The sequence below is a fragment of the Oncorhynchus clarkii genome, chromosome 4, assembly GCF_045791955.1.
Source record: "Oncorhynchus clarkii lewisi isolate Uvic-CL-2024 chromosome 4, UVic_Ocla_1.0, whole genome shotgun sequence".
Classification (NCBI taxonomy): domain Eukaryota; kingdom Metazoa; phylum Chordata; class Actinopteri; order Salmoniformes; family Salmonidae; genus Oncorhynchus; species Oncorhynchus clarkii.
The window spans coordinates 36,286,083-36,313,994 of record NC_092150.1 but is presented as its reverse complement, the minus strand read 5'-3'; the positions used below and the strand labels follow the sequence as shown (position 1 = coordinate 36,313,994).

Here is a 27,912-nt window from a genome sequence, read left to right as displayed (position 1 = left end):
CTCCAAATGAGTATTTTCCCTACTATCAAAGCTGTTTTGGGGACCCCAACTGGAAACTACTCTATTCTAGGGGTTCCAAATGGAGCATAGACAGTACACACTCTGCACCTAAAGACAGAGTCAGGAGGAAATGTGCAAATTCTAATGTTATATCAGTTGGAGGAATAATATTTGGGTGAGGAGAGCTGAAAGACTGGAGAGCACTATTTCTACTGCCGAGAGGGATGCTGCTAGTGTCAGGTTGACTATACAAGACTAATGAAGAAAGAAAGATCTGTAGGGTGCACATTCCAATATCAACACTGAGTAGGACATAGTGCTGGTGAGGTAAGGCAAGGAGAAGTGGAAGAAAGGCAGAGGATGTAAAAAGGTGAGAGGACGAGAGGAAACGGAAATAGAGGAGAGGTCAGAATAGATCTGAACATGTGGACCAGAAAGAGATTCATGTCAGAGAGGGAGAGAGTAGGGTAGGCAGAGAGAGAAATAAGTGAGGGGGAGAGAAATAAGTTTGGGGGAGAGAGAGAGCGCGCGCGTCAGGGCTGCTCACATGAACAAATAAATTGTGGCTGTAGTTAGGCAGCTGGGTGCTGAGAGGGGCAGTGTGGGTTTATTGATAGAACAGAGGGGGAGAGGAGGGACAGAGGACAGAAGAGGGGGAGAGAGGGTCGAAAGGGGGAGGGCGAGCGGACGAGATGAGAGAAATTGACAAGGGTAAGAGAAGGAGGGGGGAAGGAAAGAGGGAAGGAAAAAGAGAAGGAGGGGAGACAGTTCTGTAAATAAATGTGGGTATGTTCCTTCTGACAGATGGGAGGCTGGAGGAACTTCACTTATAGTGCCTTTGGAAAGTATTCAGACCCCTTTACCTTTTCCACATTTTGTAACATTACAGTCTTATTCTAAAATGTATTAAATACATTTTTGCCCATCATCAATCTACATACAATACCCCATAATGACAAAGCAAAAACAGGTTTGCAAATGTATTACAAATAAAAAACAGAAATACATGATTTACATAAGTATTCAGACCCTTTGTTATGAGACTCAAAATTAAGCTCAGGTGCATCCTGTTTTTATTGATCATCCTTAAGATGCGTCTAAATTTGATTGGAGTCCACCTCTGGTAATGATTTGGAAAGGCACACACACACACCTGTCTATATAAGGTCCCACAGTTGACAGTGCATGTCAGAGCAAAAAAGCTCTGAGACAGGATTGGTATCGTGGCTCAGATCTGGGGAATGGTACCAAAAAATGTCTGCAGCATCAAAGGTCCCCAAGAACATAGTGGCCTCCATTATTCTTAAATGGAAGAAGTATGGAACCACCAAGACTGAGAACAGACGCTGGGAGACGAGAAGCAGGTACAGGGAGTGAATATTTAATAAATAACGGAAATGAAACAAAACAAGGACAGCGTCTGGACAAGGGGAAAAGAACGACATTAACGCAGACACGGGGAAGCCGGCTGAGGCATGACCGTGGGATGGGAGCCTGCCGAGCCAACCGAAGCAAGAAAACCTCTCGAGCCAGCTAAGGCATGGAAGCCCGACGAGCCAGCTGAGGCACCCCCGGTTCCTTCGGCAGCGGCACCCGGACCCGACGTCACCAACCCCAACGAAAAAAAAAGAAAAAATAAAAAAAACTCCCCGATGCTTCCAATATTGGAGTTTGCATTCTGTGAGGACAGACACTGGGAGAAGAGAAGCAAGTACAGGGAGTGAATATTTAAAATAAATGGACATGAAACAAAACAAGGACAGCGTCGGAACAATGGGAACAAAACAACATTAATGTAGACACGGGGAAGAAACTGAGGAAGTGACAGATATAGGGGAGACAATCAATAAGGTAATAGAGTCCAGGTGAGTCCAATGAAGCGCTGATGTGTGTGACAATGGTGACAGGTGTGCGTAATTATGGGCCCACACGCCTGAGAGGGGGAGTGGGAGCAGGTGTGACAAAGACTCTTCCTAAAGCTAGCCTCCCGGCCAAAATGAGAAATGGGGGCGGGTGAAGGGCCTTGGTCAGGGAGTTGACCAAGAACCTGATGTTCACTCTGACAGAGCTCTAGAGTTACTCTGAGGACATGGGAGAACCTTCCAGAAAAACAACCATCTCTCAGCAACACTCCACCAAATCAGGCCTTTATGGTAGAGTGGCCGGACGGAAGCCACTCCTCAGTAAATGGCAAATGACAGCCCGTTTGAAGTTTGCCAAAATGCACTTAACCTCTTTGGGCTGAGATCCTGCTAACGGGATCGATATGACAGTCAGTGAATGTGCAGGGCGCAAAATTCAAAACAGAAATCCCACAATTAAAATTCCTCAAACATAAAAAGTATTTTACACATATTTTAAAGATACACTTCTTGTTAATCCCACCAGTGTCCAATTTCAAAAAGGCTTTACAATGAAAGCAATCCAAACGATTATGTTAGGTCAGAGCCAAGTCACAGAAAAAAACATTTTTTCCAGCCAAAGAGAGGAGTCACAAAAAGCAGAAATGGAGATAAATTAATCACTAACCTTTGATGATCTTCATCAAATGACACTCGTAGGACTTCATGTATGTTTTGTTCGATAAAGTTCATATTTATATTTAAAAAATCTGTTTACATTGGCGGGTTACGTTCAGTCGTTCCAAAATATCCGGTGATTTTGCAGAGAGCCACATCAATTTACAGAAATACACATAATAAACATTGATAAAAGATACAACTATTATACATGGAACTTTAGATAAACTTCTCCTTAATACAACCGCTGTGTCAGATTTCAAAAAAGCTTTACCGAAAAAGCACACCATGCAATAATCTGAGTACAGTGATCAGAGACCAAAACAAGCCAAACAGATATCCGCCATGTTGTGTAGTCAACAGAAGTCAGAAATAGCATTATAGGGCCTAGCGAGAGACCACCAGAGACTCTGGGTTCGCGCCCAGGCTCTGTCGTAACCGGCTGCGACCGGGAGGTCCGTGGGGCGACGCACAATTGGCCTAGCGCCGTCCGGGTTAGGGATATCCTTGTCTCATTGCGCACCAGCGACTCCTGTGGCGGGCCGGGCGCAGTGCGCGCTAACAAAAGTTGCCGGGTGTTTCTTCCAACACATTGGTGCGGCTGGCTTCCGGGTTGGATGCGCGCTGTGTTAAGAAGCAGTGCAGCTTGGTTGGGTTGTGTATCAGGGAACGCATGACTTTCAACCTTTGTCTCTCCCGAGCCCGTACGGGAGCTGTAGCGATGAGACAAGATAGTAGCTACTAACAATTGGATACCACAACATTGGGGAGAAAAAGGGGTAAAATTCAATAATAATAAATAAAATAAAAATAAATAGCATTATAAATATTCACTTTGATGATCTTCATCAGAATGCACTCCCAGGAATCCCAGTTCCACAATAAATGTTTGTTTTGTTCGATAATTTCCATAATTTATGTCCAAATACCTCCTTTTTGTTTGCGTGTTTAGCCCAGTAATCCAAATTCATGACACACGATCACTAGGTGCAGACGAAGTCAAAAAGTTCCATTACAGTCCGTAGAAACATGTCAAACGATGTATAGAATCAATCTTTATGAAGTTAACATAAATATTCAATAATGTTTCAACCGGACAATTCATTTGTCTGTAGAATTGCAATGGAACTCAAGCTAACTATCACGTGAATGAGCGTGGCCAGCTCGCGGCTCTCTGGCAGACCTCTGAGTCATTCGCCCCCACTTCACAGTAGAAGCATCAAACAGGGTTCTAAACACTGTTGACATCTAGTGGAAGCCTTAGGAAGTGCAACATGACCCCATAGACACTGTGTATTCAATAGGGAATGAGTTGAAAAACTACAAACCTCAGATTTCCCACTTCCTGGTTGGATTTTTTCTCAGGTTTTTGCCTGCCACATGAGTTCTGTTATACTCACAGACATCATTCAAACAGTTTTAGAAACTTCAGAGTGTTTTCTATCCAAATCTACTAATAATATGCATATATTAGACAGTTTACGCGGGGCACCTTATTCATCCAAGCTACTCAATACTGCCCCCAGCCATAACAAGTTAAAGGACTATGACCATGAGAAACAAGATTCTCTGGTTTGATGAAACCAAGATCGAACTCTTTGGTCTGAATGCCAAACGTCATTTCTGGAGGAAACCTGGCACAATCCCTACCGTGAAGCATGGTGGTGGCAGAATCACGCTGTGGGAATGTTTTTCAGCGGCCGTACAGAGATCCTTGATGAAAACCTGCTCCTCAGAATGGGGCAAAAGTTCACCTTCCAACAGGACGACGGCCTGAAGAATGGGAGAAAGTCCCCAAATACAGGTGTGCCAAGCTTGTAGCGTCATACTCAAGAAGACTCGAGGCTGTAATCGCTCCCAAAGGTGATTCAACAAAATACTGAGTAAAGGGTCTGAATATTTAAAATAAATAAATAAATAAATAAATATATATATATATATATATATGCACAAATTCCTAAAAAACTGTTTTTGCTTTGTTATTATGAGGTATTGTGTATAGATTGATGAAGGAAAAAAATACAATTTAATACATTTTAGAATAAGGCTGTAAAATAACAAAAAAATGTCAAGGGGTCTGAATACTTCCCGAATGCACTATACCAAAACACGCCATCATATCATGGCTGCCTAATCGGCACAACCATCACTGGACCACCACAGCAAGCATAAATGGCTAGAACACCAGCCCCATGGTTTGGTAGAGGACACTCAGAGAACCAGGGCAGGAACCATAGACTTTAGCCTATAAGCAGAAACAGGGAGACCAGAGGTTTTATGGAAGAAGAACGCCATCTGCCTCTGCTCTGAAAAGGATAGGGTAGAGAAGAGAGAAGTCTACAATAAGTCTTTGTACTGTCTAAACAACCCAGTTATAAAAGCATTGGCCTGATTCTGTAGACATATCTATAGGGGGACAGGACTGGTGTGTGAGTACGCACATGCATTGCACACACACACAGTCTGAGGGGTTCTGGTTCTTGTCTCCTCAGAGAACCCTGTGCCTCCTTGCCAGCTGTGTGTCCTCGCAGTCTGCCACGCACTCTCGCTGCCGTGGCTATGACGTCACGGCTAACCTAAACACCCCGTCAGGCTCCGGATAAAACAAACACACACACACACACACACACACACACAGAGCAGCGGAGGAAGAGACGCAGGCAGCCCCACTCAGCTTCCTGGAACCCACTGATTCTAAAGCTGGAGATGTTTTGTCTCCCGACTGCTGTAGAGGAGTCGGAGGTTCGGAGCTTTGGGAATACGGCCCTGGGAAATCTTGGATTTTGGAACACGGTAGCGGTGGTCTGTTTCCTGTATTGCAGGGCCACTTCCTTTTCACACAACAATAAAAAAACTTGAAATGTGTACATTTTTCAGAGCCCCCCCCAAAAAAAAACCCTGCCTCTATCAGTCTGTTAGCCAGGTAGTCAGTCAGCCAGGTCTCAGAAGATCCCTGTGAAACATGGTTCAATTTGTCAGGGGATCAGCCTAACCAAACAGCCCCCTAGCATGAATATGAACCCCAATGCCTTTCACCAAGCTGTCTGGATCACAAAAAGTTTAGAGAACGGTTCCTTCACTTTCTTTTTTTACCCAGCTCCTGGCCCACTGGATGGGTGACCCCAGACATCAAGGTAATTTGACCTCTGCGACCTCATGTAATCCCTCAATGCAGACATGTACCCTGCAAGTACAAGCGTCAGTCTAACAGTGTAATAAGGGTACGGAGAGGATCGGAGAGGGCGGGACAAAAGAGAAAAAGCCAAGAAAGAGAACAGGAGAAAGAGAAGAAACCCATGGATTCTCAAAAACACACCACTTGTTTGAAGCATTTTGTTGTTGAACAGAACTCATTTAATTTTCCAGATGATTTGGCCTACGCAGAGACATTCCTTCCTTATTTACACACTGCGATCCCCAGTCCCCTACTCGCTCTTATTAATAAAACATTGGGCTTTTACAATAGCCATCAATAAAATTCTCACATACATGCAGAAGAGAAAATAAACTGAAGAGGAGACAAAAAGTAAAGGCATTAATCGGTAATTGAGTGAGCTGGAGGCACCACAGGCTAAACATCAATTAGTACCGTGCCACTTTTAATGCAATACATTCTGACCACAGAGCACACCGACATGCACGTGCGCGATCGCACAAGCACACTCGGACGCATGCAAACACACACACACGTCGTTATTACATTTCCTTTCAATTTGTACAGCAACACCTGAGGTGTAGCTAATTTGGAATGACTCCAACTGACGACCTGCCAAACACAGAGAGAGACAGAGAGACAGAGAGAGACAAAGAAAGGATTCACAGTTTCACAGACGGCTGTGCTAACTGGGCATGGCAATGAGCGACTGCTGGAGCCGCCTAGAGCCGTCTGGCACGTTACTAAAGCTTACCCTTACCATATGCTGGGCTAGCACTCAGACATTCTTTATAACCAACCAAAACAGGGCCTCTGAGAAGCATCATTCTAAAAACAGGTCATAATCAGAGGACTAAATACTGTAATGAGTCAGAATATACTCTCAAAACCTGTAAAGTGAAGTGCATCCTAATGTCAAAGGTCAATTGGACTTTCACCTTACAGTCCATTGCTTCCTGACTCACAGGTCATTGGAGTCCATCAACGAGCACTACTTCCTGGGTCACTGAGGACTTGTGCCTCCCATTGGGTTCATATTGGGCATGATTAGTATAGTGAACGTGAGAAAGGGCCTGTATTGTTCCCCTCGGTCATGTTAGGGCCGTTACTCTTGCCTGCATTGTGTGGCCCTGCTCCATTTATTTAGATTCAGTTGCTAACAATGAAAACATTGCCCCCCCCCCTCCCCCCCCCGCTCCTACAGGGCACAAACATTACATTAGGAAAGCAATAATAATAATGACAGAGGCATATAAATAGTAAGGGGAAGTAACTGAGTGGTTATGAGGGGAAATAAGAGTAAACAGACAAAAATATGAATGATAGAGTTGAACAATTGATTTCACTGAACTAACTGGCAGAGCGACAGTAGTCACAATGTTACCTCAGAGGCTTTAGAGAGTGGATCATAAAGGCTGTGTGTGTGTGTGTGTGTGGGGGGGGGGGGGTCAGTATATGTGTGAATTAGCAAACGTGTCTGTCCAGTATGTGGATGTTCCGTACGTGTGTTTGTGTGTATAGCGAGAGGCAAATGTAAGTGTGTATGTATAATCACAATTATAATTTGTGTAATGCAAATCAGCACACTCCACTCTAAGGTTATTTTTTTACATGTATTATTTTAACCTTTATTTAACTAGGCAAGCAAGTTCTTATTTACTATGACAGCCTAGGAACAGTGGGTTAACTGCCTTGTTCAGGGGCAGAACGACAGAATTTTACCTCGTCAGCCTTCGGTTTACTGGCCCAACGCTCTAACCACTAGGTTACCTGCTGTCTATAAGGACACAGCAGAGCAGCAGAGCAGCAGTGCAGATTGCCTCATGGCCCTGCGTGTGCCTGCTACCGTGCAAGTAGTGTGATTGACAGTTGAGAGCTGACGTGGTTTTAATGAAAGTGAATTAGGCGTGTTGTGGTTGGCTAGCCGTACTGCAGTACACTAAAGCACAGAGCACCACTCCACTGTAATCAACCACTGTTAGACCACACCGCACAGCCGCGTGATGATACACACACACAGACCCATGCATGTCCGCACACACACACACACACACACACACACACACACACAAACACACACACACACACACACCAGAGTTCTGAGAAATTGTCGGGTGTTACCTCAAAAGTCATTAGATTAGATGTCCACTGCAAAAGACTACTTAACCTTATCCCAAATCATGCTTGGCTTAGTCTTACACACACCCCGAGCCCGACAAACTCTTACCTGCATCATGAGAGCCAAGTTCCATCAACCCTGTAACAATTTTACATTCAATGTCTTAACAGTGTTAACATCTCTCGGTGTAATAACACACGTAAAATGTGTACCACACACTCTCTGTGTGGTATTGGCGTACTGTGTACCACACACTCTCTGTGTAGTAGTGGCGTACTGTGTACCACACACTCTCTGTGTAGTATTGGCGTACTGTGTACCACACACTCTCTGTGTAGTATTGGTGTACTGTATCTTACCTGCGAGAGCATCCTGAGCCTCGAAGAAGGTGCTGAGGCCTCCCTTCACATAGGCCAGACTGCCCTCATTCTTCTTAGTGGCCTGCTTCTTCAGGTTACTGGCTGCCATACGCAACTGGTCGAAACTGAGAGAGGGGAGTGCCATCAGTCAGAGGAGTTGTGTGTGCGTATTCTTTTGTGTGTGTAACAGAGTGCATGTGCGCCATGCCTGAGTGAGTGTGAGCTTGCGTGTCCGCAGGAGGGTGTGTGTGTGTCCCCTGGGAGTGAATGGAGGTTTCCTCTGGAGGAAGAAACACATGCCCTGTCAACCAAAAACAACCCGACCCAATGGACCCTGAAGTTCTGCAGTAACTAGTCAGCACTCGGCAGGATCCAACCGTTAGACTGGGGGGGTTAGTTGGAGGGGAACCATGACAGATGACGGAAAGGAAACCAGGGGAGACTAATAATAACCTGACAGACAGGCTGACAAACACTGTCCTAGTATGACAAAGACCAGGGGTTAGAGGTCAACAAGAGAAAGGACACTTCCTTCACATGTCCAACGTTTTCTTGTTAGGTCAAAAATCAAGTAGGAATGGAGGTAGATTGTATTTGTTTACAGACTAAACCGGTCTCTGGGTTAGTGGATAGATTGGAAGGTCTGAGAACCATGTAAAAGACAACATTAAAAAGGTTCTCGTCTCAAGTCACAGCAATAGTTTCAAAAGTTGAACTACGCTTCCGACAAAGAAAACATCTAGGATTCATGTGTATGTTTGTGACTAGTAGTTTGGTTGTTTGGGCTGACGTTCATGAAGACGTTACAGTGCCTTCAGAAAGTATTCACACCCCTGGACTTTTTTCACAGTGTGTTGTGTTACAGGCTGTAATTACATTTACATGTGTCCCTGGTGGACACAGAATACCCCACAAAGTCAAAGTGGAATTTTGATTTTAGAAATGTTTACAAATGATAAAACATTTAAAGCCGAAATGTCTTGAGTCAATAATTATTCAACCCCTTTCTTATGGCAAGCCTGAATATATTCAGGAGTAAAGACTTGCTTAACAAGTCACATAATAAGTTGCATGGACCTAATGTGCAATATTAGTGGTTAACATTTTTGAATGACTACATCATCTCTGTACCCCACACATACAGATAATTGTAAGGGTCCTCAGTCGAGTAGTGAATTTCAAGAACAAATTCAACCACAAAGATAAGGGAGGTTTTCCAATGCCTCGCAAAGAAGGGCACCTATTGGTTGATGGGTAAACAAAATAAAAAGCAGACACTGAATATCCCTTTGAGCATGGTGAAGTTATTAATTACGCTTTAGTTGGTGTATCAATACACCCAGTCGTCCTTCCTAACTCAGTTGCCAGAGAGGAGTAAAACCGTTCCGAGCAATGGTGATTTTAAAACCGTTCCAGAGTTTAATGGCTGTGATGGGAGAAAACTGAGGCTGAATCAAAAACATTGTCGCTACTCCACAATACTAACCTAAATGACAGAGTCCAAAGATGGAAGTCTGTACAGAATAAAAATAATTCCAAAACATGCAATAACTTTGCAATAAGGCACTAAAGTAATACTCCAAAAAATATGCCAAATAAATTAACTTCCTGTCCTGAATACAAAGCATTATGTTTGGGGCAAATCCAACACGACACATCACAGACTACCACTCTTCATGTTATGGAAATGCTCGTCATCAGCCAAGGATTAGAGAGGTTTTTTTTAGGGTAAAAAGAAACAGAACAGAATTAAGCACAGGCAAAATCCTAGAACTTGGACTTGGTTCAATCTGCTTTCCAACAGACACTGGGAGACAAATTCACCTTTCAGCAGGACAATAACCTAAAAAACTCACAGCCAAATAACTCACAGTTGTAAACCAAGACGACGGAGTGGTCTACTTGCAGTTTGACTTAAATCAGTTTGGAAATCTATGGCAAGACTTGAAAATGGCTGTCTAGCAATGATCAACAACCAACTTGACAGAGCAAGGAGTTTAAAAAATAATAAATGGGCAAATATATTACAATCCAGGTGTGCAAAACTCTTAAGAGATTTACCCAAAGGTGATTATTGATTCAGGGTGTTGAAAACTTAATGTATCTAATCAAGATATTAGTTTGTTGTCGTTAATCTTATAATTTACACTTGACATGAGTATTTAGTGTAGATCGATTAAAAAAAAGACAATTCAATCCACTTCTAACCAAATTTGTAACACAAAAGTCAAGGGGTGTGAATAATTTCTGAAGGCACTGTAGTTGGGAAGGAGTGCTGTCTGATTGGCTGGTATAGGAGAAAGATGGTTGTGATTGGCTGCGTCTCAGACCCAGAGGCCGTAAAAAATAAAAATACAAATTGGTTGGTCTGACCTACCTGGTGACAGAGTGGTTCTCGATAAGGTACCAAGTAGCTGAGAAGTTCTCGCTGGTGAACTCTCCACTCACACCTGGAAACAATGCCTCCAGATCTTTCAGAGGGACCTTACCCCTGGGGGAGAAAACACACACATACAAGAGATTACCAAGGAAACCCTATTAAATATGTATGTTTTATGTCTCCTATGTTATGATCATGCTGTGGTCCCTGTATGGTTCAGTTGGTAGAGCATGGTGCTTGCAATGCCAGGATTGTGGGGTTTGAATCCTGGGGCCACCAATATGTAAAATGGATGCATGCATGACTGCAAGTCACTTTCAGTTAAGTGTGTACTAAAAGGCATATATTATTATGCTGCAAAACCCATTTCCCTCTTTGACAATAAAGTTGGAGCATGAAATCTACACCAACACTGAAATAGAGGGAATGCTTACAACTGTACATAGTTACTCAAATAAGAAAGAACATTTACCAGTTACATATATACAAAATAACAAGAACTTCATTCCATAATGTGAAAGGTAAGTTGACGTGATGGTATAAAGTCCTCCAGCGGGGTCAGCGTGAGGCCAGGCCGTGCCCAAAGAGGAAGGCCCGGGCATGGGAAGAGCAGTGTGTGACGCCACTGGAGGACCCAGAAGTTGTTAGGAACGTTTGATCTGTGGTAATGACCCGTGGGCTACACAAACTAAACTCTAAAATGAAACCCACCACCCACCCAGCCTCTACTGTACTGGAACACACTGAGCCCCGAGGGGATAAATACACACACACACAGCAGAATTATCTCAGTACCGATCGGTAAAGATGGGTAGTCATGGGAAAGAATTGGGAGAAAGAGAGGGAGGGTGAAACTGCAAGTTTGATCACCATGAAAGTTTAACGTCAATTAACCTCTCAAAGCTCTTTCGTCTCAAAGTGCTAGTGCTGCTTCTTGTAACGGTGTGGCTCAGTTGGTACGAGTGTTTCGCTAGCAATGTACAGGTTGCAGACTGAATTCCTAGACCATGTACACACAATAAAAATGTACTCACCGCACTGCTAGTAGACGCTTTGTAAAGCGCCTAAGTGGCATATTACATTTATACAGTTGAAGTCGGAAGTTTACATACATTTAGGTTGGAATCATTAAAACTCGTTTTTCAACCACTCCACAAATATATTGTTAACAAACTATAGTTTTGGCAAGTCGGTTAGGACATCTACTTTGTGTATGACACAAGTCATTTTTCCAACAATTGTTTACAAACAGATTATTTAACTTATAATTCACTGTATCACAATTCCAGTGGGTCAGAAGTTAACATACACTAAGTTGACTGTGCCTTTAAACAGCTTGGAAAATTCCAGAAAATTATGTCATGGCTTTAGAAGCTTCTGATAGGCTAATTGACATAATTTGGGTGAATTGGAGGTGCACCTGTGGATGTATTTCAAGGCCTACCTTCAAACTCGGTGCCTCTTTGCTTGACATCATGGTAAAACCAAAAGAAATCAGCAAAGACCTCAGAAAGAAATGTGTAGACCTCCACAAGTCTGGTTCATCCTTGGGAGCAATTTCCAAACGTTCATCTGTACAAACAATAGTACGCAAGTATAAACACCATGGGACCACGCAGCCATCATAACGCTCAGGAAGGAGATGAGTTGTGTCTCCTAAAGATGAACGTACTGTGGTGTGAAAAGTGCAAATCAATCACAGAACAACAGCAAAGGACCTTGTGAAGATGCTGGAGGAAACAGGTACAAAAGTATCTATATCCACAGTAAAACAAGTCCTATATTGACATAACCTGAAAGGCCGCTCAGCAAGGAAGAAGCCACTGCTTCAAAACCACCATAAAAAAGACAGACTAAAAAAGCAAGTGCACATGGGGACAAAGATCATACTTTTTTGTAGAAAATGTCCTCTGTTCTGATGAAACAAAAATATAACTATTTGGCCATAATGACCATTGTTATGTTTGGAGGGAAAAGGGGGAGGCTTGCAAAGAAGAACACCATCCCAACCGTGAAGCACAGGGGTGGCAGCATCATGTTGTGGGGGTGCTTTGCTGCAGGAGGGACTAGTGCACTTCACAAAATAGATGGCATAATGAGGGTGGAAAATTATGTGGATATATTGAAGCAACATCTCAAGACATCAGTCAGGAAGTTAAAGCTTAGTTGCAAATGAGTCTTCAAAATGGACAATGACCACAAGCATACTTCCAAAGTTAGGGCAAAATGGCTTAAGGACAACAAAGTCAAGGTATTGGAGTGGCCATCACAAAGCCCTGGCCTCAATCCAATAGAAAATTTGTGGGCAGAACTGAAAAAGCATGTGCGAGCAAGGAGGCCTACAAACCTGACTCAGTTACACCAGCTCTGGCAGGAGGAATGGGCCAAATTCACCCAACTTATGTGGGAAGCTATCTGAAACGTTTGACCCAAGTTTAAATTGTTTAAGGCAATGCTACCAAATACTAATTGAGTGTATATAAACTTCTGACCCACTGGGGATGTGATGAAAGAAATAAAAGCTGAAATAAATCACTACTATTATTCTGACATTTCACATTCTTAAAATAAAGTGGTGATCCTAACTGACCTAAGACAGGGAATTTTTACTAGGATTAAATGTCAGGAATTGTGAAAAACTGAGGTTACATTTTTTTGGCTAAGGTGTATAAACTTTCGACTTCAACTGTACATATGTATCTCGAAAGAGAGCGAGAGAGAAAAAGAGAGGGAGATTGAGAGAGAGTAAAAGAGAACTTTCGCAGTCTGTTCAGTTATTCCCTCACCTCCAAACCTGGCAAAGTATCAAAGCCTGCTTTAATATGTATCGGCTCTGCTGCTCTGCTCTACACAGACGGACAGGAAGCACATACGTATACGCTGTGAGAAACCCTGCCCAAGTTCAGTAGGCTAACTCAAAATAAGCAGTTACAGTCCTGACTCCGGAAATGATCACTCGAGCATCGCGGCTTGGACGGTGCTAGGACGGGGTTTGTTACTCTGTAGCATGCGGACCAAAATAAAAAGGAACACGTTGATGATGACATCACCAGGAAGTGTTTCGCAGACCAACAAGAGGACTTCCTTTAAAAATAGACTTTTTCAAACAATATAATCATATAGATAAAGAAAACAGACACCCACACCTTTTCAATATTGAAATAATAATGCATTTGATTCTTCCACCGTCTTAACGATGGAGGATAATTTGATTTCCAGTTAAGTAAACATTTTTCAAAATGATTGACAAGAAAAGTATGGTCCAACCCATTTGGTATCTCAACACACCCTCATATGCCATGTGTTGAAGTATGCAGATAGACAGACTAAAAGTTCATTTACATTGTAAAAAGTCCATCCATAAACATTGACTTTATAGCACTCCCAGAAGGCATGAATAATTGAATCACACTTAACACGACTCTATCACACTTAACACGACTCAAAATTTGTGAATTTTGTCTCTTGTATAATAAATACAGACAAATACATACATTTGTTTATAATGGATTAAGCGTACATTTTAGTTAACTGTAATTTTCTTAGTTATGTTCCAGCACACCCTCCATGTGCTAGTTATTTTTAAGTTTTGGTTCCAATAGTTAATATTTTTTTCTTAGAAATTGTCAGTTGGATAGGCTCTCTGCAAGGTTTTGTATATCTTACTTATCATAGTTATACCCTTTTCTGACTCAAATAGGATTCCCTCAACATTGCTCTGATGTCTAAGATTTAAAATCAACATTGTGATATAAAACTTTTAATTTGCATGTATCTGAAAATTAGTCAGTCCAAAATGGCTTTTTTATTTTGTAATAGAAATGATGGTATTTCCGATTACCAAGCCATTTACAGTTTCTATGCCTTGAGTTTTATGCCTTGAGTATCTGGAGAATCAGCATTTGTGGGTTTGATTACAAGCTCAAAATGGCCAGAAACGAAGACATTATTTCTATTTCTTGTTCTGAGAAACGAAGGCCATTCCATGCAAGAAATTGTCAAGAAACTGAAGATCTCATACAACGCTGTGTCCTACTCCCTTCACAGAACAGCGCAAACTGGCTCTAACCAGAATAGAAAGAGGAGTGGGAGGCCCCGATTCACAACTGAGCAAGAGGACAAGTACATTAGAGTGTCTAGTTTGAGAAACTAGGGTGGCTACTTTGACGAATCTCAAATATAAAATATATGTTGAACAACAATATATGTTGAACAGTTTTTTGGTTACTACATGATCCCAAATGTATTATTTAATAGTTGTATGTATTCACTGTTATTCTACAATGTAGAAAATAGTAAAAAATAAAGAAAAACACTTGAACGAGTAGGTGTACTGGTACTGTACCTGACTAACATTGAAAACTCAATGCCCCCCTTGTTAAAAATATTTTCAGAATACTCAAGATATAAAAATAAAGTGAGAAAAAAAAACAGAAATAATGGCTAAAGTTAAAAAAAAAAAAACTAATGCTCTACAGCAATCATTTAAGTGTACCACAACAAGATGACTTCTTGTTTGACCTCTCTGTTAGTATAACCAACCAGTGACATCACCACCAGACAAACCTGTTTAAATCAGTTCAAGACATAATTATAATCATGATGGGTTTAAACGTATTTAATTACTATAACTAAAAAGGTTGTCCGACTTCATCCGCTTCAATTCTTCTGGTCAGCTATTTCTAGTTTGAACAGCTAGCCATCGTCTCTATAGTGAACAGAATTGTCTACATTCATTAATGTGATGCGTTTGTGTATTGTGCACTGTGTATGTGTGCGTGTGACCCTTTTCGAGTGTGTTGACTGTACTATGTGGTTATAACATGAAGAGAAGCGCCGTACGGTTTCTTAGTTAGAGCTAACTGACTGTGATGTAAGGGTTGTAGTAGCCTACCAGTAGGCCCAGGAAAGTGACCCTGGACATGGAGGGTTTGCTGTCCACGAGCGATCACTTGCCCCCTGGATCCCCTGGCCTCTCTAAACCAAACAAACATCAGAAGGCCTAGAGCACAGATATACCAGAACTAAACATTACATTACAGACTGTACATTCCCTGCCAGTCGCGTGGGAAGCAGAAGCCACACCATACGACCTGCTTGCTATGGCCATGTGTGGTGGCTTGCAATCTTTCTATTCCACTTTTTCCTCTCTTCTTTCTCCTTCCTTTCAGGCCATGTGTAGTGGGTTGCAATGTTTCTTTCCAACTCAATCCGCTCTTCTTTCTTTCCCTCTCCTTTAAACACAATTATGGTGTTTCCAGTGCCTTTTTGCAGCAGAAAAAGCCAGTTGTAGCCATTGCTGTGTTGGCATAACATTTCAAACATCTCCACATGGGGATTGTTTGTTTGTTAGACTCAATGACTTAAGCCTGTGTGTGTGTGTGTGTGTGTGTGTGTGTCCCTACTTGTCAAAGTCGATGCCTAGCGGATTGCTGGGCCGTAGGGAGAGGGGGGAGATGCCTTTGTAGCGGTCGGTTCTCATGTCGTAATAGTTCATCTCATCCACCCACACAGCAGACTGGTCCAGAATACCTACAGCACAGACACACATCATCGCTGAGAGGACAGCCCAGATCACACACACTCAATTATAGTACCTGACAGAGCTACTATACAGTTTGTAAAGCAACACAGGACAATAGAGTATGGGTTTGTGGTGTGTTTCCATACTCTATTTCCTAGTTGCCTGAGCTTGGAAAAACTGAGAAAGATTGTCTGTTCTTGTGCAACGGAGTAGTCATTCTAGAGTTCCTCTGATGATTGACAAAGAGAGATGTGTTTGTAGATTTATATTAGAACTGCCGTGGTCGCCGAGGGCAGAAGGAGTATCTTACCGATCTTCTCAGCCTTGAGCAGTTTGAAGGAGACGGTGGAGGTGCCGTGGCCTCCTGACTTGGTGCTGACGATGATCTCTCCCTTATCGTCTTTGGCTGGGCCCACACGACACACTATCTTACTGGCTGACATCCACTCAGCCGTCAGCAAGCAGTTGTGACCACATATGGACAGACCTGAGAGAGAGAGAGAGAGAGGAGAGGAGATCAAGAGGAGAGGAGAGAGAGAAAGAAGTGAGGCTAATCAAATATATAGGCGAGCTAACAGCAACAGGATAAACAACCAAGTAATAACATGAGAGAAACACTGAGAGAAAAGGCATGACACATTGACACAAACAGCAGTTTAATAAACTCGTCATTAGGGGTCAAAGTTCAGGCCAGGTCCAGTCAGTCCTGTGGGTGGCCCTGACACGAGTCTCTCACAGCTTCATCATTCTGTCCACACAGAGTGCTGTCACTTCAATGCTAAGTGGCTCAATAAATATCTATTTACTGTACTTTTACACTCTGACCCTTCTTCTCCTTGTCAGTGTGAACACTGGAATAAAGAGAGAGCAAAACCCCTTCCTCTGATTTATCTGACTAGATGGAACTCGACAGTGTCAGACATGTGTAATCAAACACCATTGAAGCCTGTGAGAGATGATACAAAAATAACCCTTGAAACAAACTGTGAATAATAATATGGCCATTAAATTAAAGCACATTTCCTGCCTCTGTACTGGTCATATGCAAAAACACTATTTTTTTGCTATCTAACATATACATTAAAAAGGCTAAATTTTGGGGACATTAGTGGTCAGAAATAGATCCAAATGATTGGCCAGGACTCCGCCTCCCAAGTCCACAGCAGTATGTGTGAGGCCATGTCTTTCATTCGCGGGCGTCTTGATTTTAATTCTTGAAAATAACACACTGAAATTCTAGGTATATTCTAATTGGTGACATTTTGACAATATAAAAAAAGTTGCTCATAAAATGCAGCAAAAAGAAAGGGGTAGTGGAGTTTATTTTTGTTTCACTAGCGCTACTCTTTTTCAAAGTAAAAACATTGTGGCCACAGATGCTTAGCTTTTTAAAAAATGTGTTCCGTTTTTAAAGTTCTGTTTAAAAAATTCAATAAAAAAAATTCTGTGAAACAAATTCACTAACTATAAAATATCTTACATCTTTTTGGCAATTCAATTCAGATTACATTTAAACAAAACATGCAGTATTTAGATAAAATTATTAACATGATAAGTATTTTAACCAACAATCTGTTCTACTTAAAAATATCTATTAAACAAATCATGTTCACTTATATTCCAATTTTTTGTAGAACATCTGAAAGGCCCCCCCATCTTGGTGGTGTACAGCTTTTTCTTTTTGCATTTTTTCTTTCAATTCAAACATGTTCTCCATGGAGCTGAGATCCATTTTTCATTTTAAAGCTCATTTCCTGCAATTCTACACATTTTACCATAGAGCTGAGACAACATTTTGCAGTTTTAAGGCTCATTTTATGCAACTCTATGCATTTTTCCATGGCTAAATCTGTGTTCTTACGCACAAACATAACAAAATCAATACTGCTAAATTCATTGCTTTTGGAATTTAATACTCCCTAGCTTTTATTTTGGTGATTGTTAGTTCTCAAAGACTAAAGAAATATATAGGTCTATTATCTTTCATACATAGTTTATATCTGGTTTCAGGTGTTGAAGTTTTTCCATGCCGAAAATGTATTTAAAACAATATTATTCTATTTTTTTACATGCTTAGGCGGCCTGCCCAAGGATTACAATGGCAGAAAAATCTCTGCCAAAGGCATCCAATTCAATATGATTCAGATATCCAATAATTTTCTTCAGCATATAAAATCAGTTAGTTAAATGACATTCTAAAATGTTATAGTATTTATTTTTTCACTTAACCAATGTTGATTAAAACTCGTTATCTTGGGTGTTTTAAATGCATTCGGTTAAACGAAACAAGAGTTATTTCATCTAATCTAGATTCATAAAAATGTGTTTTCCACTTCATAAAGTCATGAAAACCCATTCAATTTGATCAACAGCAACAAACAGTCCGTGTAATGTAAGCAGAGCCTGACCATCGCTGACTGGTCCAGAGAGTTCTGTGGTAGACTGTAGGCTAGTAAGGCTCTAGCCTGGCTCTGGGTAAATTAGTTACGGAGTCCAACTGCGGACGGGTCATAACGGCATGAACTCTACTGTACACAGTCTAACACACTCTCTCTCTCTCACACACACACACACAAACAAATATCATCAGTGCCAGTGAAAACATTCATATCACAAACAGAATAATTGAATGCATCAAAAACAACCGCACCAATGAATTCACACACTGGCTCATTTTGAGATTACCATTACAGGAAAGTGGGAGACAAAACATTCTAGGAAGTGATTGGACTGTTGGAAGTCAAATCTAAATAACAGTGTGTGTGTGTGTGTGTGTGTGTGTTGGTGCTGTGATGGTCATGGAATTTCAGGTGTCATGGTCGGCGTGTCATATGTGCACAGTTATTAGCACAACACTAGCGGATATGGGCCTAACTGTCTTGCTCTTGCTGTTGAATAATTCATTAATTGTCAGACACACAGACACCCAACCTTCTTTTTTAACAGACATTTATTTAACATAAATCAATAATAGAAAGTCTACACAAACTTATTATAGAAAGTCTACACAAACTTTGTCTACTAAAGTGCCATAGGCTAGCGCTTATACGATAAATTACCACTAACAACAGCAACATAAATAGGTAAGAGCAAATATTAACAGTATATCTATAGGGCCATAATAAAACAAAAATAATTAAATAAAAATAGAAAAAAATGTTTTGCTATTTTATAGCAAACGGCGACAGCTTGTAAAATGCAAACTATGCATATTGACTTTGTCCGGCTTGAGGCACAAGCGGACAGGGTTAACAAATGCATCCCCACAGTGCTGAACATTCGCTCTGATGCGGTGTTCCTTGGCTCAAATACACATGCATCTGCGTGCCAGCTTCGACATCAATGGATAGCGAGTCTGGTTGTCTCACCACCAGGTCAGGGGATTATTTGTTGGGTCAGGCTGTTCTGCAGGTAGTTAGTAGGTTCGGTGTCTGCACGGACTCGGAGGGGAACAGGGGCAGTGTTTTGAACCCTTCGCTTCTGGAGGAGATCCCCTAAATTCCTTTTCTTGGCAGACGGTGGCGCACTCGCACCATCATTCGAGTCATCATCTCCCTCAGTTGCAATAGCAGCAATTGCACCGACACCCCGGCTCCGGCAGCCCCTGCTTCCACAATCTCTTTGAAGAGTGCATCTGTCATCTCTTTCAAATCATCCCCTTTGTATCTTGGGTCGAGGAGGGAAGACAAGGATAAAAGCCATTTTATTTCCGGTAGGCTGTACTTGTCCTCGAGAACATCTTCTGGACATCTCCCTATTGAGGCTTTGTGTCAGGCCGGTGTCGTTGGAGAGGTCGGCATGAGCAGATCTCCCCCCAGTAACTGGAACACAGGCTCCACTGATGAGACGGGACGTAACTCTCAACCGAGAGGACATCAGTGAAGTCAGCCACAGGTTTCAGTGCTGCTTGGACAGATGGCAAGAGGTCTTTATCCTGCCATTTTAGGATGAGGTGATTATGTTTACGATCCGAGACCAGGACTCGTTCAATGGCTGGTACTTCCTCCAAAACCCGCTCTACCACGCTCTACCACACAAAATCTGAATTCATGCTCGTGTGTCTGCGTACTCACATGGCAACCCCCATCACATTGCGAACAAAACATTTTAGCAGCCCCCTTCTTGACAGCGCAGAGAAATTAAAAAAATATGTAGTTTAAAGCAGTTTAAAGCAGGTTTGCTGCAATTCTATACATTTTGCCATGGGGCGGAGAGAAAATTTTGCAATTTTATATCTAATTTCATGCAATTCTACTCGTTTTGCCATTGAAAGGAGAGGAGAATTTGCTGGTTGCAGATTTTAATATATGAGTGAGACTGACTAAAAATATCAACAGGGGCACCAGGCTGGGTTAATTGAGTGGCTATCAGTGGCTCCCGAGTGGCGCAGCGGTCTAAGGCACTGCATCTCAGTGCCTGGTTCGAATCCAGGCTGTATCACAACCGACCGTGATTGAGAGTCCCATAGGGCGTCGCACAATTGTCCCAGGTTGTCCGGGTTTGGCCGGTGTAGGCCGTCATTGTAAATAAAAATGTGTTCTTAACTGACTTGCCTAGTTAAATAAAGGTTCAATTAAAAATTATATATAAAAAATTCAATCAGTGACTGACGTAAGAGAAAAATTGCTCATTCATGACCATATTTCCAAATGGCACCTTGTGTATTCTAATATTCTTACTTGGAACAGTAAGTTCAGACCCAGACTGAGTAAAACATTTAAAAAAGAATAAACAATTAAGTCACTCAAATATATATAAATCACTGAAATAGATAAGTCACTCAAATATAAGTCACTCAAAAATACAATACATTCTCTGCTGCCAATGACTGGAATGAATTGCAAAAAATCGACTTGTATCTCCATCACTAACTTAAAACATCAGCTATTTGAGCAACTAACCGATCGCTGCAGCTGTACACAGCCCATCTGAAAATAGCCCATCCAATCTACCTACCTCATTTCCATATTGTTTTTATTTACTTTTTTGCTCTTTTGCACACCAGTATGTCCACGCAGTTAACCCACTGTTCCTAGGCCGTCATTGAAAATAAGAATTTGTTCTTAACTGATTCGCCTGGTTAAATAAAGGTAAAATAAAACAAATAAACTTGCACATCATCATCTGCACATCTATCACTCGTCTTAATTTGCTAAATTGGAATTACTTCGCTACTATGGCCTATTTATTGCCTTACCTCCTCACGCCATTTGCACACACTGTACATAGACATTTTTATTTTGTGATATTGACTGTACGTTTGTTTATTCAATGTGTAACTCTGTGATGTTGTTTGTGTCGCACTGCTTTGCTTTATCTTGGCCAGGTCGCAGTTGTAAATGAGAAATTGTTCTCAACTGGCCTACCTGGCTAAATAAAGGTGAAAAAATAATATATAGATATATATACACACAAAATTTAAGTCGGAAGTTTACATACACTTAGGTTGGAGTCATTAAAACTAGTTTTTCAACCAGTCCACACATTTCTTGTTAACAAACTATAGTTTTGGAAAGTCGGTTAGGACATCTACTTTGTGCGTGACACAAGTCCTTTTTCCAACAATTGTTTACAGACAGATTATTTCACTTATCACAATTCCAGTGGGTCAGAAGTTTACATATGCTAACTTGAATGTGCCTTTAAGCAGCTTGGAAAATTCCAGAAAATGTCATGGCTTTAGAAGCTTCTGATTGATTCAAATGATGTCAATTAGCCTATTGGAGGTGTACCTGTGGATATATTTCAAGGCCTACATTCAAACTCGGTGCCTCTTTGCTTGACATCATGAGAAAATCAAAAGAAATCAGCCAAGACCTCAGAAAAACATTTGTAGACCTCCACAAGTCAGGTTCATCCTTGGGAGCAACTTCCAAATGTCTTAAGGTACCACGTTCATCTGTACAAACAATAGAACGCAAGTCTAAACACCATGGGACCACGCAGCCATCATAACGCTCAGAATCGCGCGTTGATAACGTGCGTTCTGTCTCCTAGAAGTTAACGTACTGTGGAGCAAAAAGTGCAAATCAATCCCAGAACAGCAGCAAAGGACCTTGTGAAGATGCTGGAGGAAACAGGTACAAAAGTATCTATATCCACAGTAAAACAAGTCCTATATCAAAATAACCTGAAAGGCCGCTCAGCAAGGAAGAAGCCACTGCTCAAAAACCGCCATAAAAAAGTTGTGACAAAATGGCTTAAGGACAACAACGTCAAGGTATTGGAGTGGCCATCACAAAGCCCTGACCTCAATTCTATAGAAAATGTGGGCAGAAATGAAAAAGTGTGTGCGAGCAAGGAGGCCTACAAACCTGACTCAGTTACACCAGCTCTGTCAGGAGGAATGGGCCAAAATTCACCCAACTTATTGTGGGAAGCTTATGGAAGGCTACCTGAAACGTTTGACCCAAGTTAAACAATTTAAAGGCAATGCTACCAAATGAGTGTATGTAAACTTCTGACCCACTGGGAATGTGATAAAATAAATAAAAGCTTAAATAAATCACTCTCTACTATTATTCTGACATTTCACATTCTTAAAATAAAGTGGTGATCCTAACTGACCTAAGACAGGGAATTTTTACTATAATTAAATGTCAGGAATTGTGAAAAACTGAGTTTAAATGTAATTGGCTAAGGTGTATGTGAACTTCAGACATAAAAAAATAAAAAATAAAAATAAAAATAACAATAATAATAAATATATATTTTGTATGTTTTCCTAGGGCCTTCAAAAGTGGGACCAGCCAGTTGCCCATCCCTGGCATATCTTATTCTTCAAACATCGAATAGGCTAATTTCTCACCAGAATGAGGCTGTGATTTGGGAGTTTCAGCTCCGTCTCAGCCTTCAGTAGGGCCCTCTTTTTTTTGCCAGATCTGCAAAAAAGTGCCCACCAGGGTTCCACATAGGCCTCGAGCCCTGCCTGTGTGTGCGCTTTTGCTGTTCACGCCTTTGGTGACGATGAGATGGAGATTGTGGCCAAAGCAATTTAGCCAGAGACAGTTTAGTTGCCTCACTGCAGCCACAATGTTGTCCCGTTGTCTGCGGTGATACAACAGTTTATTTTCATCAAGGGCCCAGTCTAGCCATCCCGAACTTAGGGCTTTGGCCAGGTTGTTGGCTGTGTGGGATTCCGGCATGTAGGTTGTTTCTTATCAGCGGGTTTCACTGTCAGGCACATGTAAAGACTCATATCTAAAATTTGACCAATGTTCCCTCTAAGCTGCGCGCAGTAGCCCGAGACTGCCATGCAGCGTACCTGTTAGTTAACACTATCAATGTTACCCTTTATTGTGGCAATTGTGATTGAATCAACGCAATATTAGCCACTTTCAATGCAACATACAGAAACAAAAACAAACTATGCAAGAGATTTTGTTGTAGGCAGAACGCATCGGAGTAGGATTCTATTGCACAAGACTCAACACAGACTGGTGTGGCATAACCAATCAGAGCTGCAGTAGGCTTATATTCAAATAGATCATTGACATATATGGATATGTGCCATTTACTTTGAACTGGACTGTGTTTACAGCTGTGGTCGTGAGTAGATGCGCTTGTTTTGAGATCAAAGCAAGAGCTGCATGTAGCCACGTGGGCACATTTTGTTCATGTTCTTTGCTATTTAGTGAGTTATTAGCCCAGTTATAGATCATTTGTAGTCAGCAATAGGGGATTGATTGCTTCCTACAAGAGCACAAAACATGCACATTTCCTTGAAAAGCGAGTCAGGTAAAGAGGGTTTTTATTTTTGTCTTAAAGGGGCAGTGTTGTATTTTGAGACATTTATTGGTGTCTGCAAACATGTTAGTCCAAGTCATCTGGTTCTCCATCGTCGTTAAATTTGAAACCAAAATGTACCCAAAGATAGGATGTTACTTTTTGTTTTTGCTACGAGAGCCAAAACATTTTCACCTCACTCCTCCAATCTACTGGAGCAATATTAAGGCCAGAGGTGAAGTGCAGTGGACACACCCACCCTATAGAATATAGATACTAACTATAGTTCCACCTGGTCCTCACTTCTCACCCCACCCCCTCCATTCTTCAATGAAATGACCTTCAAAGATTTTCTCCTATCCGCACCTAGCCCCTGCGCATATAGCGGATTTGCTGATTGTGGCACATCAAAAGATATTTGGAAAAAGGAGGAAACATATACAGCTTGATAGACACACTAAGTGCCTGTGCAAGTTTGTGCTTTCATGTATACATGTGTGTGTCGTACCAACGAGGTCAGCGGGACCCGTGCCCAGGTTCTCTCCTCGGATGGTGACCTTGGTCCATGAGGTGCCCTCGTTGGGCGAGATGCCCGTGACCAGCGGGGGCTGGCGGACACGAGACATGGCAGGTCACGCTGATCGTCACGCGTGTGCAGGAACACAGGAAGAATCAGTCAGCAACCTGTGAACATGCCAAGGGGCAGCGGAAGGAGAGGACAATAATGGCTATTAACACGGAGATGAGGAGAGAGAGACAGTTGTAATGTACAGTTACAATGCATTATTACTTTTTCATGTCTTTATAAAATGTATTATTATAAGACATTTAATACATCTTAAAAAAGGTGTCTAAGAGTTTAAGTAGGAAGGCTACAACTTCTACACACACAGGAGGACATGAAGGTGCTGGTAGGAGCTCCGAGTCTGAGACCAGACAGAGGGAGAAAAAAGGGGGAGGAAAGGAAAAATGTAAACCTCGGAGAGAAGAATAAATAAACGTGCTCGCCCTCATCGATTCCACATAACCTACTCAATGTGTGTATGAGACTGTATAGCTAGGCCTAGCCTAATACCTAGAGGAGGTACGTGTAATGTGTATGTAATAATGGGGGAGAACATAGACAGTAAAACACCAATCACCTGCGTAGATGATATGCCAATGTGGAAGAGAAATGACACAGGCCAGTTAAAATTCTGGAAGAAATGTGCAACTATTAGCCTAAGCCTATCAAAAAGGAGGAAAACAGGATAGATGTGTTATGAATGGATGTGAGAATATCTAAAAAAAAAAAAGCCAGTATGAGGGTTTTTTATATTTTTCGCTAACACGTGTGGCAATAAATTGCTGCCAGGTCCGGTTGAAAACCTAACTGCTTTGCAAACACTAAATCCAAAACACGTTCCCCACAAACAAGGCAGGAATTGACACGGAACAGAGCAGACAAGCAACCAGGGGTGACGCAGCAGATTCGAGGCAACATCATCTCAGAGCATACGTGTAGGCTTGTTGAACAAATCTTTCTATACACTTTATACACGTTTAGTTAAGAGCTTGTTGCGTAAAGAGATGGGGGTCTGTTAACTCAAATAAAGAATAGGAATATTTGTCACATGCTTCGTAAAAAACAGGTGTAGACAAATAGTGAAATGCTTACGTGTACTTTTCCAACAATGCAGAGTTGAAGATGAAAAACAAATACGGAAAACATTTATATAAATAGTGACAAGGAATAAATACACAGTGAATACGAATAACAATAATGAGTAAGAATAACATGGCTGTATACAGGAAGTACCAGTACCAAGTCAATGTGCAGGGGTACGAGGTAATTGAAGTGCCTTCAGAAAGTTAATGTAGTGGATCACATATCCGTGTCCCCATGTTAAAGCTTTTTGGGTACAAAAAAATAGCATAAATCTAAGTAGCCAATCCTTCGGAGCATTTAATTGATTATTGACCGACGAGGTTGAGGTTAGGGAGGGAGCGAAGACAGAGCAATACTCTAAAAAGCAGCGTCTTTCCTTGACTTATTCCACATGTTGCTGTTTTAAAGCCTGAATTTTTTTCTCTCACCCATCTACACACGTTACCCCATAATGCATTGTTTCCCAAACTCGATCTTCGGGGCCCCAAGAGGTGCACATTTACGTTTTTGCCCTAACACTACACAGATAATTCAAATGATCAAACCCTGATGATTAGTTGATTATTTGAATCATCGGTGTAGTGATAGGGCATTAAAAAAAACGTTTTAAAAAATGTGCACCCCTTGTGGTCCAGAGGACCGAGTTTGGAAACCCTGCCATAACGACTTAGTGCAAACACATTTTTAGAAATTGTAGCAAATTTATTGAAAAGGAAGTACAGAAATATCTAATTTATTGTACAGTACATAAGTACTCACACCCCTGAGTCAATACACGCTAGAATCACCTTTGGCAGCTGCTAGTCTTTCTGGTTAAGTCTAAGAGCTTTGCACACCTGGATTGTAAAAAAAATGTTTTTATTCAAGCTCTGTCAACCCAGTCAACTACGGCCCCATCAATGTAGTCCACAATCATCTCCTTTGTCTTGCTGACATTGAAGGAGATGCTGTTGCCCTGATCCACACTGCCAGGTCTCTGACCTTGCTATAGGCAGCCTCATCGTAGTCCGTGATCAGACCTACCACCGTAGGTCGTCAGTGTCGTCAGCAAACTTGATGAGGGTGTTGGGAGTCATGCGCGGCCACGCAGTCATGGGTGAACACTGAGTCCAGGAGGGGACTAGGCACACACCCTTGACTCAAAGGGGATGTAACTTAAGTAGCATAACCCCTGCTGTCTTGTGCTTGTCAGAGGAAATCTAGGAGCAAGGGCATCTGACATGGAGAAGATAAGAGGTTAACAAGCCTTAAACAAGCCCCTTATCTGTCATTCATCTAGCCCATATGTTTAGGGTGGGAGTCAGAGTGGAGGGGGAATGTGTGTCTTCTTCTGCATAACATGTCTACGACTGTTGTGTTACCTCAACAGGAGTGATTCTATCCCTGTCTTGGGAATACATGCGAAGACACACACACACACACACACGAGGCTGGGCAGAATGACAGCTCTGCTCGGTTGCGTGCGAGGGGCCGAGCTGGCGCTGTGTGGTCTGTGTGTATGCGAGAGAGCATGTGGAGGGATATGTGCTGCGGAGAGGTCTGGGTAGTGTGTGTGTGTGTGTGTGTGTATATATATACATATGTGTGGTCTGGGTGTGTGGTCTCTGGCTCGGGCCTGGGGAGAGCCTGTTGACGGCTGGGATGAGAAAAGAGCTGCTGTGTTTACTTTACTCTGGGGGCCATGCATGGACATGGGAACACAGCCCAAACCCCTCCGCTCTGTAATACACACACACACCCGTCACTGGAAGTAAGGGGTCTGAGTCCGAACCATGAAAAACGTCCCCAGACCATTATTCCTCCACCAAACTTTACATACGGCACTTTGTATTGGGGCAGGAAGTGTTCTCCTGGCATCTGCCAAATCCAGATTTGTCCGTCGGACTGCCAGATGGTGAAGCGCGATTCATCACTCCAGAGAACGTGTTTCCACTGCTTCAGAATCCAATGGCGGCGAGATTTACACCACTCCAGCAGACGCTTGGCATTGCACATGGTGATTTTAGGCTTGTGTGCGGCAGCTCGGCCATGGAAACCCATTTTCTGAAGCTACAGACAAACAGTTCTTGTGCTGACGTTGCTTCCAGAGGCAGTTCGGAACTCGGTAGTGAGTGTTGCAAACGAGAATAGACGACTTCTACATGCTACGGGCTTGAGCACTGGGCAGTCCCGTTCTGTGAGCTTGAATGGCATACCATTTCGCAGCTGAGACATTGTTGCTCCTAGACGTTTCCACTTCACAATAGCAGCACTTACAGTTGACCGGTGCAGCTCTAGCAGGGAAGAAATTTGACGAACTGACTTGCTGGAAAGGTGACATCCTATGATGACGCCAACTTGAAAGTCACTGAGCTCTTCAGTAAGGCCTTTCTACTGCCAATGCTTGTCTAATGAAATTGCATGGCTGTGTGCTCAATTTTATACACGTGTCAGCAACGAGTGTGGCTGAAATAGCTGAATCCACTAATTTGAAGGGGTGACATA

At 42.1% G+C, this 27,912-nt stretch overlaps 1 protein-coding gene across 11 annotated transcripts in view; it reads right to left on the bottom strand.

The window, feature by feature from the left end:
* LOC139406763 (exocyst complex component 2-like) overlaps positions 1-27,912 on the bottom strand; it is an 85,304-nt gene that overhangs the window by 44,458 nt on the left and 12,934 nt on the right. For 6 of the 11 annotated variants that reach the window (XM_071149776.1, XM_071149777.1, XM_071149778.1 and 3 more), the window contains 5 exons: positions 24,289-24,464; positions 16,366-16,542; positions 15,937-16,063; positions 10,529-10,642; positions 8,152-8,276 (listed from right to left, as the gene is read on the bottom strand). In XM_071149776.1, the coding sequence (XP_071005877.1) occupies positions 8,152-8,276; positions 10,529-10,642; positions 15,937-16,063; positions 16,366-16,542; positions 24,289-24,406 (661 nt within the window). In that variant the 5' untranslated portion in view covers positions 24,407-24,464. Of the gene's footprint in view, positions 1-7,900; positions 7,931-8,151; positions 8,277-10,528; positions 10,643-15,936; positions 16,064-16,365; positions 16,543-24,288; positions 24,465-27,912 lie in introns of all 11 variants that reach the window. The other 5 variants (XM_071149770.1, XM_071149773.1, XM_071149774.1 and 2 more) reach the window with 1 other exon arrangement.